This window comes from Mustela nigripes, chromosome 5 (assembly GCF_022355385.1).
Source record: "Mustela nigripes isolate SB6536 chromosome 5, MUSNIG.SB6536, whole genome shotgun sequence".
In the NCBI taxonomy this organism is placed as follows: Eukaryota; Metazoa; Chordata; class Mammalia; order Carnivora; family Mustelidae; genus Mustela; species Mustela nigripes.
Genome location: NC_081561.1, coordinates 139,501,982 through 139,521,707, shown reverse-complemented (window position 1 = coordinate 139,521,707; position 19,726 = coordinate 139,501,982). Strand labels below are relative to the sequence as shown.

Here is a 19,726-nt window from a genome sequence, read left to right as displayed (position 1 = left end):
TCCTGACTGTTCTCCCGAAGGTCATCAATGAGCAAATGACAAGACCTCAGCGCCCGCTCCGACCTGAACATTCCTCAGGGCCTCCCACAGCTACACGCGTCCCCCGTCTCTTCGGTGGGACTCTCCCCACGCTTTCCATCTCCCTTTCTGGCTCTTTGGCTGGCTCCCCTTCCACTCCTTCAACGGTAGTGCTCCCGGGTACCCCTCAGCACCCCTCACGACGCCACCCTCCACCAGAGCCTCACCCCTAGATCCCATCTGGCTATACTGGGCCCGAATCCCCCTCCTGTACTTTCCAGCCGCCCCGGAGCACCGCCAGCCAGCCCTCTGGACCACGTCGCAAGCCCAACGTGTTCAGAACCACAGCCTGTCGCCAAGTCCACAGGATGATTCAGAAGTAGGTGTAGGTGGGCGCCTTCGGAGAGTCACAATACCCTCGGGCTTCTCCCCGCGGACTCCACCGGGGGCTCTGCGTTAGCCCCGCTTCCTCCTCTCCGCCAGGACAGACGAAGGCAGCGCTGCGGCCGCCACGTCCCATTCCAGCGAGCGCGAATAAAAACGCTACCTTTCGGGCACCTGGGTGGCTCAGTTGGTTAAGCAACCGCCTCTGGCTCGGGTCATGGTCCCGGAGTCCCAGGATTGAGTCCCGCATCAGGCTCCCAGCTCCATGGGGAGTCTGCTTCTCCCTCTGACCTTCTCGCCTCTCATGCTCTCTCTGTCTCTCAAATAAATAAATAAAAATATTAAAAAAAAAAAAAAAAAAAAACGCTACCTTTCACCGCCGTCCTCTTGACACAACGGGGGCGTGCTGAGCATTTCTGAGACTACAGAAATAACCCCGATCGTTCCTTTAGAAAGCAATTTTTATTACCTATTCGTATACAGCCTCATTAGTAAATAACCAGTTTTTCAAAGTGTCCAATTCTTCCGAGTCCCCCGTGCCACCACCATTCAACCCGACTACAAAGAGCGTCACCCCCATGCGGAGAGCCCGTTCTGCTGCCTCTGGGATTAAATGTCACTGGAAGGTAAGCCTTATGAAAGCAGGGGCTGTGCTTTATTCATGGCTGTGTCCCCAGCACCTGAAATACTAGCTCTCAGCCAGCAGGTCAACAGATCAGCACCTGACCAGATGCGAGTATCTATTTGCTAAATGAGGCAAGGATGATGTAGCACAGTGTCTGCCATCAGCCTCAAGGTCTCCCACGACTCTCAACCCCGCTTTTCCATTCTTCTTTCCCAGGGTTTCTTAGGGTATGGAAGACGGCCCTCCAAATGTCCCCATATTACTATCCTCAGGCCTTCTCCTACCAGATTGGTGTCCAAGGCTCTCAAAGAGAGCAAGGCCTGGAAGGCTTGGCCTGTTTCTCACCTGATTCCCCCAGAAGGTCACCAGGACAAGCCAGCACAGCTGGCTCCCTGCCCGTGGCTGGCACGACTTGCATCTCATCCTTCGGCTTCTCGGCGGCCCCACTTCTCACCTGCTGCCCACAGCTGCTCGACTCACTCCTCCACTTTGTACTGATAATATGGCAAAAAAGGAAGTTACCATGGAGAACCAAATGACTATCATCTACGCCTGAAAAGGGAGGGAATGGCTTTTTTCTTCTCTGACAGACTTGGGTCCCTGGGCGCTGGGATAGTCATCTTCCGAAGGCTTTCTCAGCTGTTTCAGAATGTTACCTTGGTGCTGCTGGAAACCCTGCACCGGGACGAATGATACATTACAACAGAAACTTTCTGGAAGTACTAACCCAGGCAGACAGGTGTTAGCTTTCTAAGCAAAAGACGATACCTCTTACCATAGTGAATAAGATTAAAACGTGACTGCTAAGACATCGGAAATGTGCATTCCCTTCATAAACCTGAAGAACCAAACAAAATTAAGGATCCAGTCTTAGAGAAAAGGACATGCTGGTGACAAAGAGCTACAGCCTAAAACACATGTTACCAGTTTGGGTTTTTTTCTTCCTATGGGTTCTTCGAAATAGATCGTGAATTCATTTGCTTGAGCTGGCTTAGGAGTAGTCAGCATTAACTTCAGAAACTATAAATCCCTGATTACTCAGTAATGATATATCACTCTAAATAATTAAACAAAATCAAGTAGAATTAGAAAATAGGAAACACAAGACAGGAAAGCCTTCATTTCATTCTAAGCTAAAAATAGCCTTTTGGAGGTAGGTCATTCAGAAATATTCTCAACCTCAAACTTGGGAGCAGTCAGGACATGAGGAAAAACACAAGCTGAACACCCAGGAAAGAGTCGTGGAGGGAGCCAGTAACCTGCACCCACCCTGCCACCCCCACTGCTCCGCAGTACTAAGTGGAACAGAACTTACACCACGTCTATGACAAGGTTATGGGACAAACTGGTTTTCTTTAAAGCTGTGAGATGTGGTTTTATTGATAAGTTTCAAAAGAGAGGACTAGTTGGGAACACACAAGGGAAATTTCCCAGTATCATACCTTCCCATCAGACAGAACTAGGCAGAGAAAGACTAAAAGCACGGGTATTGGGACACGTCCCAACATTCTGTGGCCCGGTCAGCCTAGAAGTTTGCCACTAAGTAAATAACAAACAGGGATTGGACAGGGTCCACCGGTCAAGTGCTTTTTAAATATCCTCCCAATATCACTGACTCTGGCTCCAGAACGGCCATGTGGCAAAACAGCAAAGACAGAAACACTCATGACTTCATGTCATGAAACGATCTCACCAAAGCACCGGGAGGATTTTCCTGCCTTACATTTCTTCGCATAACTATGCATTAGCGTCTCGATTATTTTAAGATCTGCCAATTTGGGACGGGGGGGGGGGGGGTGGGCACTCTGTCCTTCCCCTTTCTCCCCGACGGTAGTTCACTCCCGGCACATGAGGAGCATTAAATCTGTGTGTTGGTCTCTCACCGGAGAATCCTCGCTTCCAGCCGCCTGCGCTCTCCCTTCTCCCATCCGCTGGTCCCGGCCTGTCACCTGTCCCCCCTTCCCGTGCCCTTTTTCTGTCATCCATTCTGGGATTTAAGATTTCTGGGCTCATAACACACATAACTCGAGACTCCAAGATGCCGCCCAGTCCATTCATGCATTCTCTCATCGAAACTGTTCATTAGTAAGTGGGTACCACGGACTGGACACGGTTCTAGATGCTGGTCCCTCACCTCCTCGTCGCAGAAATTTCAGTCACAGCCACGAGTGAGTGATTCAGAACAGAACCTATGCTGCTCTTCAAACAGCAGCAGACTATTTCATAGCCTCTCTCGGTAATTCCAGGCAATGACCCAGATCTTAGGACAGAGTTTCCTCTGACAGGCGGATGTAAATTAATGCTCAGTGACACCACCAGAAAAATCCAATAGCCACCTTCGTGCCCTGAAAGCACAGTTCTTTCTTCTTTGCCTGGTATGACTATGGAGCCCAAATATAGTAAAAGCTTGATTATAAGTATGTAATTCTACACATCTTAACAACAACAAAAAAGTCTACTTAAATTGTACCGCTAAATAAATCAGTAACGGGGACGCCTATGTGGCTCAGTGGGTTGGCGTCTGCCTTCAGCTCAGGTCATGATCCCGGGGTCCTGGGTCCTGGGTCCAGGGTCCTGGGATGGAGTCCTGCATTGGGCTCCTTGTCCAGAGGGAGCCTGCTTCTCCCTCTGCCTGCTGCTCCCCCTGCTTGTACATCTCCCTCTCTGTTTCTCTGACAAATAAATAAAATCTTTAAAAAAAAAAAAATTTTTTTTTAAATAAATAACCAATCTCTCTGAGAAGAGAAAAGTGGGCATCCAGGCCATTCCACAGCCTGAGAACACCCGAATGGGGGTGGGAGGCCTCAAAGGCCCTGGCTACTTCCCTGGGTGACTCCGATGTACAACCCATTTGAGAACCACTTCTTTTGTGGAGACAATACAGGCTTTCACACCAAACATATCTGGATACTGAACAAACTTAATTTTAACAGTTTACTTTGTCCATAAAATTGGGAGACTGCCTTGTAAGACTGTTGAAAGACCGCAATTAATGACGCAATGTGCTAGCACACAGGTAAGTGTTCAATGACAGGGCCTATTATTACCGTTATTGCTTTTATTCTATCACTGTATTCAGGGCTCTTCTGAAACCCTACCTCTGAATGGGCAGTTCTTTATTTGGGAGTCCAAGAGTGGAAAGCAGTGTGTTTGTAATATAATTACTAATCACACCTGACTAGAAAGAGAGGCTGATTTCCCGTGTCCCTATGAAACAGTCTTCATACAGGTCACCATTTAGGAGGGCGCCTGGGTGGCTCAGTCAATTAAGCGTCTGCCTTCAGCTCAGGTCACGATCCTGGGGTCCTGGGAGGGAGCCCTACGTCAGGCTCCCTGGTCAGCGGGGAACCTGCTTCTCCCTCTCCCTCTGCTCCTCCCCCTGCTTATGCTTGTGCTCTCCCTGTCAAATAAATAAATGAAACTACAGGCCACCATTTAAAAAGAAACAAGAAAGATCCCTCAAGGTTTGGCTGCTGACTCACTACCCTTTCTCCTGCCTCATCCGTACCCAGCTACACGCTGCCCCAGGATGGCCACTCCACACCGTCCATCCGGACGGGAAGCACACGCCTGCTTTGCTCCTTTTCCTAATCTGCCTTCTCAGGCGCAGGCCCCTCCTCACCTGAGCCCTGCACTTCTCTCCCTGGGAGGACAGACTTGCTGCTCCATCTTCGCAAACTGCACGTGAACAAGCTGGTAAGACCGGCGTCCCGCTGTCTATGGACCGTCACTCCTCGTGTCCACCGTGTTAACGGAAATCCATGGAAGGCCCCACCAGCTGCGTGATCAACACCAGACACTCTCTCCAACTTTTTTATTAGTCCGCATATGGAAGGAAACAAGTCTTCCTCAAGTCAAGGGATAACTGCGCACTCCTCTTAGCCTAGTCCATCCGTAAAGCACGTTCCCCACACACACATCCTCTTTCGCACGGCACAGAACAGGCTGGGTATCAACAACGCCTCCCACAGAGCCCATAACGGATGCCCTGACCCATATTTCACAAGCCCTGATGTACACAGGAAAGGCTCAGCTCTGAAAGCCACATGAAAGCACTCATAAATTTGAGGCGGCCCTAATCATCCCGTCCTTTTGCTAAGAAACCAGTTGGAGTACCACTTCAGACCCATTATTCTTATAATGAGAACTTTCCTTCTCAACACTCTGTCATATCAACCTAATCAAGTGTCACGACGTATTTACACTGAATTTTACTTTAATTTCAAGTATGTTTACCAACAAAGCAAAGGTGAACATTCTTTAAAACTAGTCTAATAAAAATACAAAAATTCATTATTTTTGTTCATTAATTATTTTTATTAATCATTACAAAACTCAGCAGAATTCTCACGTGACTCAAACTCTGTGTATCAATTCACTTCAAAAAAGTAGAGCATAGAGACAAAGAAACTTGCTGATTCTTCCAGATACAGGTGATACTGTCCTCTCTCCAACTTTCTAATGACCTCCACTTTTGAGAAACTCCTCTAGGTTAAATGTATGTAAGTCCATGCTTGCCCATAATATTTAGCGTTATTTCATTCTCAAGTCGTGTTAAGAAATTTTTTAAAATGCAAAAATAGATTTCAAAAACTTGAGTTAGAAAGGGAGAACGAAAGTAGAGTCAAAGCCAATTAGAAATGCCCATAATGACAATTTCCTTTCTTAAAAGGACATTGTTCCGAAACGCCTGCATGTATCTATCTCTCTCGCTATCTGTTGCTTTTCAGATCCTTCGCATCAGCACATTCTCTATACCGCAGGATATTTTCATCCTCCGCGAGGTAGAAAGCTTGCCTGCCTCCCTGTGTTATCTGTCCGCGTTCCATTTGAATCCAATTTCCTTGCATTACCTCTGCCCAGGTCAGGGATGAATGGCTGTCAAATTCCCAGTGGAATAAAAAGAAAAACCCTTTCTTCCTGAGGCAGCAAGTTTCAATTCACAGAGCACATGGCTAATCTACATATGTGAAGGTCACGGCACTTCAGTCAAAGAGGTTAAGAATGGAACAGCTCACGTAAGGGGTTGTCTTAAACATCTTGGCATGATGCCCAACAAGTAAGATTGTTGAAAAGCAAAAGATAGCTTCTGGCAGCAGTAAGGGGAAAAATATTTTGATCATGTGATGCCGCACACACTACCTAGTTTATTTCATGTGTGAAACTTTGCGAGTCCCTAAAAAATACCACATATGCAAATCAAATCCAGATTTCAGCCTCACCAGTGTAGCCAGGCTGGTACACCTCCTTCTTCATAAAATTCATTTATATGAAGTTTCTAGACGCACCAAGAATAAGACTTCAACATATTGACAACCAGTTGGCTTAAATATCTTAACAGCTGATTACAACTTCTTTGCATTACTTCTTCAGAGAACCATGAAACACCAGGAAAGGGTAGTTATAGACTAAAAAAGCACATTCCTTTAAGTTACCCGAACGTAACTGTCTTAAATAAAATTCATCTTCTCCTCCATTCTTCTCTCCCTCCTCGTTAATATGGAAAGCAATACGGAAAACTATAGGAACTTAATGCACAATAAAAGACAAAACACAAAATTGCTTTTCACGTTCTATCTTCACTAATTAATTGCTGAATAAAAGTAAAACGCTACTGCTTTAAAGTGTTCGTACTTCTGACAAACGTCTCAGTGGAGGAGGGAAAACCAAGTCTTACCACACATAACGTATACCAAGGGGAGAAACCAAGACTCACAAAGCACACTCCTGCCTGCTGTAACATGCACCTTCCTGAGCATTCTCTCTGCTCAAATGAAAATGAAAAGGGCTGGCAACAAGAGTCGGGAAAGGGAAGACTTTCAAACCCAACAAAATCATAACAAATGTGACTACAATTTTTTAAATTTTTCAGCAGTTAATAAACTATTTCTTTAACACATGGAGAAAATTAATTAAAAGCAAAAGATCCATTTCACCAATTTGCAAGTTGTCTGCCTACTGCGAATTTCCTTTGATTCAAAATTTGAATTGCTCATGAGGCCAGAGTTATTCAATCCATGTTTCTAATTAAATGGGATAGTAGGTAAAATAAAAATATTCCACAAACTATCTTATTTATTGCAATCGCCAATATTCACTGCGTAATATAAGGATATTCCTCTATACTGACCAATGAACGACACAATGTGTAACGATTTTCAAAGATTCCCTGGATATCTTTTTATCTGGTAAATTGCCCCTATACCAAGGTCACTAAATGTTGATGATGATGAAATTAAACACCCCTATTATCGATCTGAATTAATTTTTCCTTACCAGTTAAAAAAATATGACTGTAAAGAGACTAGCAAATGACAGTAGACATTTTTCTAAAATGAAATTTTCTAAAATGTCGTCAACTGCCCCATCACTCACTTTCCCTAAACACTTGGCAAGGTACAGACACATCAGGCAATCAAGAACTGAAACTGTCTGGACTAGAAATAACCTTCAAATGTTAACCCATTTGTTCAGAGAGGAAAGAATAACAGGCTGTTAAATTAACTTGTTAAATTACCTAATACAGAACCACATCTAACTCATCTTCATTCCTTGCCCAAGACAAAATACAATCTGTTGTTACTTTTTTAAAACAGCCCCTTCCTTGCCAGGTAGTAAGTACGTCGGCGCTCTATCAAGTGTACTTCCTGAAACAATTCCATGGGTTAAGTCTTCTCTCGGATCTCTTTGGACAGAAAGGAACTTCGAACCTCAGGCAGGTGCAGTCACTTGCCCAAGGTCACACAGGTAGTCAACGTCCAGTCTTCCAGGTTCTGTAACCTGCTGGTTCCTGCCTTTGCCCCTCCCTGCTTCCATCTCCAGGCCTCCTCACTTGGTTAACTCAGTTAACATCTGCTCATTAACCAGGTCTCAGCTTGTTCAACCTTAGTTGGTGCGCAGAGCCTTCTTACTTCTCCCCTGACCTCGAGCTCATCTCTGCGGGATGTCCCACTAACATCAGGACTTCCCCCACTGAACCAGTAACACTGTACTGTGTAGCACATTTACCAGTCCTTAGTCACTGCACTGTCAATCCATCAAGGTCCATGTCCTTGTCACCGAGGAATTCATCATCCACCACAATACGAGGCGCACAGTAGGCTCTCCACAAACATCTGCCTAATGCCTTGGTTCCTGCTATACCCCTAAAGCCCTAACACACAGGAGGAGATTGTTCAATACAGTGAAGGTAATGAACATAATTCTTTTATTTTTTTTTTTTACAAGATTTTATTTATTTATTTGAGAGAGAGAGTGTGTGTGTGTGAGACAGAAAGCATGGGCGGGAGGAGAGGGAGAAGCAGGCTCCCCACTGAGCAAGGAGCCTGATGCACAACTTGATCCCAGGACCCCGGGATAATGACCTGAACCAAAGGCATATGCTTAACGACTGAGATACCCAGCGCCCCAAATGAACTGAATTCTAAATCCTTCATGCTAATGACACTGTAAAGCCATTGCTTTAGCTGAAAAATCCCCATAGGATACCCAAAACAAAATCCAAATTAAGATCACCTTCTTATCAATGTCACAGCACCTAAGAACAATCTGCAAGCACAGTAACCTTCCACATAAGACCATGAAACACTAACTGAACAGATTACCTTGAAACTGTTGTTGGAGATGTATAATATATTCATAAGAAAATTTTCAGTTTGGATACATTATCAACTACTCTTCAAACAGTTCTTAGATGATGCACTTTGAGGGATATAGTCTTTCTGCACAGAACTGCAGGAGAATAATGTAGCCATTCATTTTAATTTCCACTTTGTAAAACTCCAGGAGTCTATGATAATTCACCAGGGAAAATTATGGATCATATGTTATATTTACTCTTTGTATCTTAAGCACCAAGTGGTGCTCAGAGTAAGTATTTGCTCATAATAGAATTAAATTTTGTCCCTGATACTTTTATAAATCTCAGCATTAACAAGAGGAAGGAAAAAAACAACAACAAAAAAAACCCTGTTCCTCTCTACCTACATATTTGAGATAGGCCCTGGGCATGCTCAGCTTTGACATCTGCAGCTTTGACTACTGCACAGCAACCCTAAGCCTCCCTGATATGTAAATTATAATCTTGCTAAGGACCAAGTGTGACTCACATATTCAGTGAAGTTGAAACAGATGCAGAAGTAAGTTACTTAACCATGAAATCAGAGACCAAAGTCCACCCCTCAGAATCCCAAAGCCTAGTTTTAATTTTTTGAAATTTGTTCCTTTGCAAAAAGTACTTCCCCTAAAAAGCTAGTCATTTGGGTAGATCATGAAAGTGGAACGGTCTAAAAAGTATCAGAAAGGAATAATTCTCAGAATTTACTGATTAATATTAAGGATGGGACACTGTGAGGCAGCAGCTCAGACTCAATGACATCGGTCCGCCATGGGCTCCACTGGTCAACCAAAACCAATTCATGCAATTGCTTACAAGAGTCCCAATCTGTACAAAACTACATTTTGGGAGGGACAGTGCGGTGGTATCCACAAAATCTGTGTATTTGCATCGGCCTCAGTTTATATTCTCTGAACATGTCCAGGATCTAGTATAGTTTAATAAGATGTTCAGCGGTGCATAGCTGATTAGGCACTGTATTTTTTAAAATTCAAAGCAGCATAGGATTTTGCAGCTGGGACGGACTGGGGTCACGGAATTGATGGAGGCAGGGGCTTATCTGCGACCACACCCTGAAGCGCAGCAAAGGCCGGGCAGAGAACAGGAACTCGGGGTTCACGAAACCCTGCGAAGACTGGAGGGAAAAGACCACGTAATGATGGCGCAGGATTTGCAGGCACGAACTCCGTGACAGCTCTGCTCAGCGGGCAAAATTTCATGTCAGGAAACTGAGCCTCGGCCGCATCTCAGAGAAAATGGGCACTCAAGCCTACAAGTGAATCAAAGTCTTACCAACTCGAAGCCCGCGATATTTCCATTACGTCAGGATGCCTTGTAATATATTTGCATTCTCTCATAAATCCTCATAATCACAGAAATAAACTAATATACAACAAACATGCCAGCTCCCTTAGAAATATGCCTGCTTCTTCAGACAGATTCTTGCTCAGCAGTAGCAATGTTTTACATTTCTATTTCCAAGGTCATTTATAATTCATTGGGTAAAGTGAATTTATTATAAAAATTACATACTGAAAGCAGAAAATTTAAAGGATATTAAAACGAGGTTAGAGCTTAATATATATAAATATATGGTCCCGGGATCTTAAAATTTGCTTCTTAAATTTTCAGAAATTAGATGCCACATTCTACACAATTTTTAGAATTACCAGTTATTTCAAAATAAGGCTATTATGAAGTACAGTGAGTGGTTCAACTTCTAAGATGCTCAGCACAAAAAGAAACAGGAGATACTAAGAATTCTGGAACAGCCTCCACTAATCATCAATGCCTCGCTTTCTGAAAGGTTTATTTCAGGACCCAGAAGCAGTAGCTGAATTTACTCCTCAGCCAGCATACATTATCTAAACAGTTACCAAAAATACTCCAGCAATCCAAGTATCTTCCTAAATCTGAGCAGACTGTTTTAACTTTTCTCCAAGAGCCTATGTAATATAGAAAACTGAGAAAAAGAAAAAGGACCATTCTATATAAATTTCAAAGTGATTATATTTTTCTTCTTTTAGCTATTATTCTTTGTAGTGGGATCTTCATTTTGCGGTGGCACTAAGCCTGTAATTGATTGGTAGACAGGGAAAAGAGTCACTAGCTCACATCAACCATATCACAACAATCTACAATTATTTGTTTTGCCAAAATCCACTCTCTCCCACCCAAAAAGCAGGCCGACAGACCGCTGACCCACATGGCCGCGATCTGCACTTTGTTTAAATGAGCCAGTTCTAAGTCAACGATGCCCAACATGCCAGACCCAGGTTCAGGGAGAGCCGGGTGCGGCAGCATGTCTCCCTCCACTGCGCACAGAAGCGGCAGCAGCGGTCCCCAGACCCCAGCCACTGGCAGCGGCCGGCACAGGGCTGATGACAAAAATGGGTGTTCAATGAACATTTGCCAACTGATCACCCGGAGCAGATACTTATCTAGCCTACACCTCAGAGCATACACAAATGCTAAACCCTTACCCCGTTAAGAGATCACTGTTGCTTCCTTAAATCACAGTTCAATTTCTGTGTCCTCTGTGGACTTTAGTGTTAAGGTACACAACTGATCGTCTAAAGATCTAACTACACAGCAGCAGCAATGGCCGCTAAAACACAATTCCAAATTTTACATACAGAAGAGCCTGTTTCTAAGACTAGCCAGGATCCAAGAAGCATCCCTTTGCAGCTGCCTCTAAATTTAATTAAAAGACCGATCATTTTAATTTAGGAATTTTTCCACATACAAAGAATTTCTGCAATTTTGCAGAGGACTACTAATTAAAAACATAAGGGGGAGCACAAATTTGGGGCCCAGAACACTATGGAAAAAGACACAGCATCACACGGATGTTTGCTCAGGCTTGGGGAACTGGGATGGCCCAAAACTTAACACAAAACTGGAAGAAAATTAACATTGTAAATGATTTCCACTAATATTAGAAAGATAAAACGAGTGCTGAAAAGAGGCTAACACGCAAAAGATGAGAGCAGCAAAGGGGGGAAATGCTCATGCTAACAGTTCATTTTCATGTCTTATTATCTAACCAAGTACCACGTTTCTCTCAACAAAGTATTCCAAACCTTTAAACTTAAAAGTCTTCAGAAAGCTGCTTTTAAACTTTTAATGACCTGACAGAGAAACAACTAACCTACACAAAACACATTTCCAAACAGACCAAACCTGGGAAGAACATCACCCCCAAGTTAGAAGTGGAAGGAAGTAGTGGCGTAAACACACACACACACACAGCATGAGTGCTGCGAGGGAACATCTGAGGAAGGGTTTACCACCAAACTATGAAGCAGCAAGAGCTGGCTCTAGAAAGATTATTTTGCTTGCAATACACGTTAATAACTAACAATATGAAGGTCTGACATGAAGAAACTTTTTATTTCGCTTGGGAAGATGAAAAGTTCTAGAAATGGATGGGGTGATGGCTACACATCAGCATGAGTGGACTTCACGGCAATGACAGTACACCTAAAAATGGTTTAAGCGGTAAATTTTATGTTATGTATATGTTATCATAATTTTAAAAAAGCATATGTAATTCTTTTGGCCTCCCATATTTTTAAAAATGTGGTCTAGGTTTTTCTTCCGGATTTCATCAAATATGGCTTCCCTTCCAGAGTCACCTAATAAGTAATGTCTGATTCTCAAGTTTCACCTATCATCAAGGCCCAAACAAGATGCTGAGAAGAGCTTCCAAGATGGTGAGGAGAAGCTGCATCTCGTTCAATTCAAAGGAACTGCCTGCTCTGACAGATCTCGTCCAGGTTCTGCTGCCACCTACCTAAAATAAGAGTGTCTATTGGTAAACCGGATATGCTTGAGATTTTAGAGCTTTGGTCTTTTTCCGAGCAATAAATATCATTCAAGGAACAAATTAATTTCATCATTAGTTCATCTGTCAAACTCAGTAGCCTTCTAATATTCTTGGCACTGATCCATTCAGAAGTGGGTTTGAAAACTGCCTATTGGATCCTATTCAAATAAGTAAATCTAGGGAAATCGTTTTCTTAGAATTACTCCAAGTTAAAGCCTTTGAAAACAGAACATGTTTGCTGAAAACTTACTGTGGAAGCCCATATTTTACTCTGATAAAGTCACTCAGTCACTCAATTAGGGTGAACTGTTTAGGTTAAAACTCCAGTGTGCATATACCAACAATTCCATTCATTCCTAGGTTAGCCTAAGGCAAAAAAAGGGGATACTTAAGGATACCTCAGTACCAATACCTGTATCATTTTCTTCCCACCAAAATTCTAAAAGAAAAAGTCACTAACATATACCAAGTTTTTAGATCAAAATTAATTCTATCACCCAATTAAGCCAAAAAGAGCCACTTAGTCTTGTATAAAATAACCTCCAAACTGTGAAAAGCAATTATTACGTGATAGTTCTACATCTATGATATATGATATATATCCTTGGGGGATAAGCAGTTGTACCTGGTTCTTACTTGACCCCTCAGAAACACGGAGAACTCAAATAGGGATGCCTCGGCCTCCAGCACACACACACACACACACACACAGTGAATACATGGCTCTACTTCACATATCCACAGAGTCTGCACGAATCTCCAGATGAAGAAAGAACACCTTGGAAAAGGCCGGAGACCAATACCTATCCCATTCCAAAGAGGCCTAGATGTGGAAGTGGCCCGTAAGTATAAATAGTCATAAAATAGTAAGTATAAAATGTCATAAAACATTTTTAACAACCATTTTGAAAATCTAATTACTGTAAAAAAAAAAAAAAAAGGAACTTGAGTTTTATTAACATTCCTTGTGAGCCCCCATAAATTTGTTGTCTTAAGTGATACACAACAGCTCTTTCAAATATAAATATAACCCTCAAATTTACAAATCTACACACAGGCCAAAATGAAAGTGACACAAGTGAATTATTAGTTCCTTTTCCTCAGTGATGGATCAAAGTACACAGATCCTTTAACTGAGCAGTGCCATTCTTGTAATGAGAAAAACCTCCAAATTTAGGGCACTGGGCAAATGCTTATACAGTTCCCAATACAATACAGCCAAAATTTACATGTCCAAATCAGTCTTCAAAATAAATATAATTTCTGAGGACCCCCCTTCAACAAATTTTAAATCAAACTACTCTCTTCCTAGGAAAGAACAGGGTATAAATAAACGAAATGATCATCTTTTCAGTTTGCCTGTCATGTTGGTATCTATCCTACTGAAGCCATATAAGCTACACTGTGCCCCAAATTATAAAGTGATAAAAAAGTCCATGAATAAGAAATAGAACTTAAATTTGACCCCATTCTCTTATACCTGTTTTCTTTAAATATGTGTCTGATAAAACTATCAAATTTATGAATCTTCCTCCACATGGTCTTACATTTTCAGAACTGGTCCTCAAACCAGAATTAATACTATTTTCATACCAGAGTGAAGATGTTATTCTGTCAATCCTAATGAAAGAACATGCTATTTAGAGGAAAAGTACATTAGTCTAAGTGTCTAAGGTTGACTTGGATTATTTCCATCTCCACAACACACTTGTGATAGTTCTGATACAATATGATGCTGGGGAAAAATGAAACAAGTAGAAAAAGCCCTAACAAAAATTCATTCCTAAATATAGATAAAAAGCAAAACCAAAGATAAAAGAGGAATTAAGGTTTCTCACTACAGACCCAAGGTAAGAATATGATGTTTCCTAGAACATACTTAACAATTTTGTATTAATAGAAACATAAATTTAAGTGATAACTGTCTTAAAGAGTAGTTACTTAAAAGAAAGAAGAAGGAAAAAGAAAAGAAAATGTCAAAAGTAAGTACACAGAAATGAGGATATACCCAAAAAAAAAAAAAAAAAAAATTAAGCCATGTGTAATTTCATTCCAGGTAACCTAGGAAAACAGAAAACTCTTAAACATTTTTGTTATTTTTTTTTTTTAATGATAGGCCTTTTCTATAATCACAGTTGCCAATTCTACCTTCTCTGACGACAGAGCAGCCAGCCAGCCAGCTATATCTCAGCAAATATATCAACTTAGGGCACAATAATTTCTTTACAAGATTTACAACATCAGATAGGCTAAAATTTCATTGGGAGGGGAAGTGGGGAATGATGTTATGCTATAATGTATCTTATACAAATTTTAAGGTAATCAGGAACCAGTCTGTAACTTCCTGCTTTGTAAGCCAGCTTAGTCGCTTCTTTTAATGGTAAATAAGGCTTTTTTTAAAATTATATTGTATTATATTCTATAAAACTAAGACTAAAATAAAATAAATGGAATTCAGCACAAATGCAGACATTATAAAATCTAGGCTCCGTGAGTAGACCTCAGTACTCCATTTGAGACTGCTCTACCTCCCTTATCTTACAAAAACCCAGTAACAAACTGTATCATAAAATGGCTTATTTCACTTTTTAAAAAGACGCCCCAATACAATATACACATATATTTTATTTCCAATATAAATACATTTGCCACCCAATATAAACCATTCCTAAAATCAAAAATGAAACTAAATGTGCTAAAGCCACAAGAAAATTTCATCATTTAACAACGTGATTTAACAGTACTTTATGTCCTATAATTACATAGTAATTTAATATTTTGGACAAATAACTATCTCTTATCATAATTATCCTAACAAATACTAAATAAAAACTAGCCTTCCAAAAAGGAAAAATATAAAAAAGACACATTCCACACGTTACACGGCAAACTACCTAAAAGAAATCTGTGAATCTAGGTCATATGCCCGGCATTTTTCTTCCCCCTCAAAAATAAAAAACCTATTCCCAAGGGTCACACTGAGGACATAATGGATTCACTCTCATTCCAAGAAAACAAAATACTTAAAATGATTGGTACCATTAAGAAATAATACTGTAAAGTAACAAGGACCTACATAATACATTTGCCTCTATTATCCTTCCGTTCTAGTTTACAAAGACGGGAATTTTAAACTATCCCTTTAAAAGAAAGCTGACAAAGTAAATGTTTTTAAAATTAATTACATGGGTTTATTTACACAAGGCTTCTCTGTGTTACTTGTGTGAATCAAAGATAAAAATTGATATCACAAATTTTCTATCAAGAGTAGAGAAATATATTTTCATTAAAAGTAAAACTCCAGTAACTAAAGATTTAAAAGTAGTGGACTCTAATGTCCTTAGCTGGGGATTTACATGATTATCTTGTTAAATTCAGTCCTGTATTCAGTCTGACATGTCTCTCCTCTAAGATACGGTTGTTATTAAAATATACCTTCCTAAAATAAATAAGCTGAGTAAAAACATGTATTACAACCACTGTTAATTCCTAACAAATTAGAATTTTAAAAACTTTCACAGCATTTAAGATGTCTACTGAGAGAAAGATTAGTTGGGAAAAACACACCCAGCACAGCTTGCATGTGATAGTTTCCCTAATACCTGTGTAAGCACTTCAAATGAGGCTCACATCACCAAACCGAACAAAATAATCAAAAAGAGAAAAAAAAAAATCCTAGAGCATTTCTATATTTCCAAACCAGAAGCAAACGTAAAATAATTTTTAGTATTTCACAAGACTATCCATTTTTCCCTCACTGTTGTATACAAAATTAGTTTCCTCACTTTGTGATTTTTAACCTTTACATCAATTTAACTAAAATTCCTCATTCACAAACATCTTAAAACAATGAGATTTGTTAAAACACACATTACTAGAAATACAGCTTTAATCTTGTTATAAAGCTCATTAAGTATCACTGGAAGAACTGTTGCATCTCAGAACCTGGAAAATTTGAACGCCATAATTTTTAATTTTAAACTATGTGGGCTGACAATTCATTTCTTGCACAGTTTAATCTGTAAAGGGCCTTTCACAAAAGCTTTACAAATCCAAAAACTGGTAAAAATTCTTGGCTTAATTATTTTTCAATTGCCATATCCTCATCCTACATTCCAAGTCCGTGATAGATGCATGTCCACGTTAGGATTGCCAAAGATCTGATTTTGTAAATGCCCAGTGTACTGGACACCAGCATAACGTTTTTAGTATTTAATCCTCTTATTAATAACTATGATTCATAATAACTTAAGCTTTAAATAATATTCAACCTTACATCTGCTTGTAATAGAGCTCAGTTATTATTTGTGGCAAGAATTTTTGTGACTGTACTGCTCAGCACTTCTATTTACATCAGCAGTGCTAAATGCCCAATGGTGAGAGGGGAGCCAATCAGATGGCAGATTAGATGTCAACTCAGAGGCAGCTGTCTGGAGACTATTACAGCCAGTTTACCTCCACAATTCAAATTCCAAACCTTGCAAAGGAGATCAAGTCAGTCTTTAGGCTCATCCTACGAGCAAGAAACAGCAAGAGTGCAGGACACTTCCTAATAACGCTGTAGGACCTGGGTGACAGCAAATTCAAGAAAATTCAAATAAATCCGACCCAAAAAGATCAATTTTCACTGGTCTGCTGTTTTCCTGGATTTGCTGAATAAAATGTATGCCTGATCCATGATCAAAATAAGTTCAATTTAACCGGAATGCGTCCCTTTAACATAGCCTATCTGCTGAAGGTGACTCCTTTCGAGCAGCCTGCAAGCCAAATAATGGATTTCCTGGCTATTCCCAGGAATGAATCGATTTCTTTTAGGATATTTTACCTCCACGTCGTTGTAAATGGGGGTATTCTTTTTGCTACGAAGCATTCCAACCCAAAGCTCGCATCGACTATGTCTGAATAGCCGGGGAAGAACTACGAAAAACACACTCGGTTGCCACAAAGCTAACCTATTTTTCCTGCCTTCACCTTGCAGGCTAAGAGGGAACGCGGTGTGGTAGGAGGTAGGACAAAGTTCCTCATTCTTCTCCCAGTTAAGGCTTATTGTTGGCGCTAAGCGAGAAGACCGGGTCAATATCCCTCCCCAGACCGCACCGGCCGGGAGCGCCGATTCGGTTACAAAAGCCGCCCGAGCCGTCGCCGGCGCCCACACCGCTCGCCCGAGGCGCAGTCCCCGGCTCCGGACGCGCGGCTCCGAGCCCGGGGTGGGGTGGCGAGGCGGGGGTGTTCGGCGGCCGGCCATCCCCGCGCGCGTCCCGGCCCTCGGCGCGACCCTCTTCCCCAGGCCCCCGGGCCGCGCAGTCGGACGCCCCCCGCTCCCCAGCCTCCGAGGGAGGCAGCCGCGAGTTAAAATGGCTTTGGGCGCCTCGCCCCCGCCTCCCCCCCAGCACGAGACGCAGAAAAAGTACGCGGAAAGAAAGAAACTAGGGCTCGAGGCGCGCGGCGAGGCCGCCGCGGCGGAAGCAGGCCCGGCCGGCGCGGGGGTTACCTGGGATCTGCCCATGGTCGGGCCGGGGGTGCCGGGGCTCATCGCCGGGTGGCTCCTTTGTTGCGCGGCCGCCCAGGCCGGGCTGGCAGCGGCGTACTGGGCGCCCATGTCCTTGCCCAAGCCCATGCCCGCGGCCGCCTGCTGGCCGCCCGCCGCCGCCCCCGCCGCCGCCGCCTGGGACTGGGGCTGCGACGGCGGCGGCGGCGGTGGCGCGCTGGGGCTGCTGTAGTCGGGGTAGCTGCCGCCGTAGCTCCTCATCATGGGGCTGGGCGAGGTGAGCAGCTGGTTGAGGGTCGGAGTGGCCCCCGACGGGTGCTGGTTCTGCCCGGCGAAGCGCTGGAAGCCCCCAGCCGCTGCGCCGGCGGCCGCCTTGCTGAGGCTCGCGGCCCCGCCGCCCCCGGGGCCCATCATCATGCCGCCGCCCTGCTGCCGGGGGGAGCTCAGCACCCCGTACCCCGAGGACGAGCCCCCATAGCCGCCGCCGCCGCCGCCGCCGCCTCCTGCTGCTGCTGCCGCCGCCGCCGCGGCCGCCGCCGCCACAGCTCCCGCTCCTGCTCCTCCTCCTCCTCCTCCTCCTCCGCTGCCTCCTCCTCCTCCTCCTCCTCCTCCGCCGCCGCCGCCGCCGCCGCCGCCGCCGCCCGCGCTGGGCCTGCTGTAGCCCGGATAATGGTTGTACTGGCTGTTGGGGTACCCTTCGTGGGAGTTCTGCAGGGGGTCCATGCTGTTGGGGGCTCCGGCGGCGGCAGAGGCGGAGTGCATCATCCCCATCCCGGGGCTTTGTTGTCCGCCATGTTGATCAAAGCAAGGCCCAGTGCGGCCGCCGGGGCCGCCGCTAGCAGGGGCAGCGCTGCCATAGTAATTATTAAACTCCGAGACGGCTGCCGGGCCGCTGCCGCCGCCGCCACCGCCGCCGCCGCCCCCGGGCACGGCGACCGGCGGCTGCTGCGCGCCCAGGGCGCCCAGGCCCGGGTGCTCGAACCGGCCGCCCGCCGGCTCCCCCATCTTGGGCGGCGCGTCGTCCTCGTCGCCGGGCTTGCTCAGCAGAGGCTGGCCCGGGGGGTCGGCCTGGCTGCCCGCGGCACTGTCCTTGGCGCCTCCATGTTGCGGCTGCTCCATGTCGGGACCCGGCTGAGCCGCGCCGCCGCCCGCGCCGCCGAGGCTGTTGTTGTTGGAAATGGGATGTTGCTGCTGCTGCTGTTGCTGCTGCTGCTGCTGCTGCTGCTGTTGCTGCTGCTGCTGCTGCTGCTGCTGCTGCTGCTGCTGCTGCTGGAACTGGTTTAGCTGCTGCTGTAGTGCGTGGTGGTGGTGGTGGAGGTGGTGGGCATGGTGGTGGTGGTGGTGGGCATGGTGGTGGTGGTGGTGCTGCTGGTGGGGCGGTGCGGCGGGGGCTTCGCCAACGGTTTTCAGTTTGTGGTTGGGGAGCAGCCCCGTCTCCATAGCCGAGCCCGGGCCCGACGAGGAGGAAGAGGAGGACGCCGCCGCCGCCGCGGAGGAGGAGGAGGACAGCGCGGCGGCGCTTCCACCCTCCTTGAGAGCCGCCTCGGAGCCGCCGCTCTTGGCGCTGTTCGTGCTGGCGGCGGCGGCCGCCGCGCTCGCGTTATGGGCCATGTTCAGTTCGTGACGGGGGTGCAGGGGGTGGTGGTGCACATTATTCAGGCCGCCGCCGTCGCCGCCGCCCCCCAGCATGGGTCCCGGTGCCGCCGCCGCCGCGCCGCGCGCCCCCGCCTCCAGGTCCCGGGCCCCGGGCGCCGGCCGCGGCCCGGG

At 44.7% G+C, this 19,726-nt stretch overlaps 1 protein-coding gene across 7 annotated transcripts in view; it reads right to left on the bottom strand.

Annotated features, from left to right (window-relative positions):
• The window catches only part of ARID1B (AT-rich interaction domain 1B), a 439,440-nt gene extending 419,760 nt beyond the window's left edge, over positions 1–19,680 (bottom strand). For all 7 annotated transcript variants that reach the window (XM_059401329.1, XM_059401325.1, XM_059401328.1 and 4 more), the window contains exon 1: positions 17,963–19,680. In XM_059401329.1, the coding sequence (XP_059257312.1) occupies positions 17,963–19,648 (1,686 nt within the window). In that variant the 5' untranslated portion in view covers positions 19,649–19,680. The remainder of the gene's footprint in view (positions 1–17,962) is intronic.
• Between the last annotated feature and the right edge of the window lie 46 nt (positions 19,681–19,726).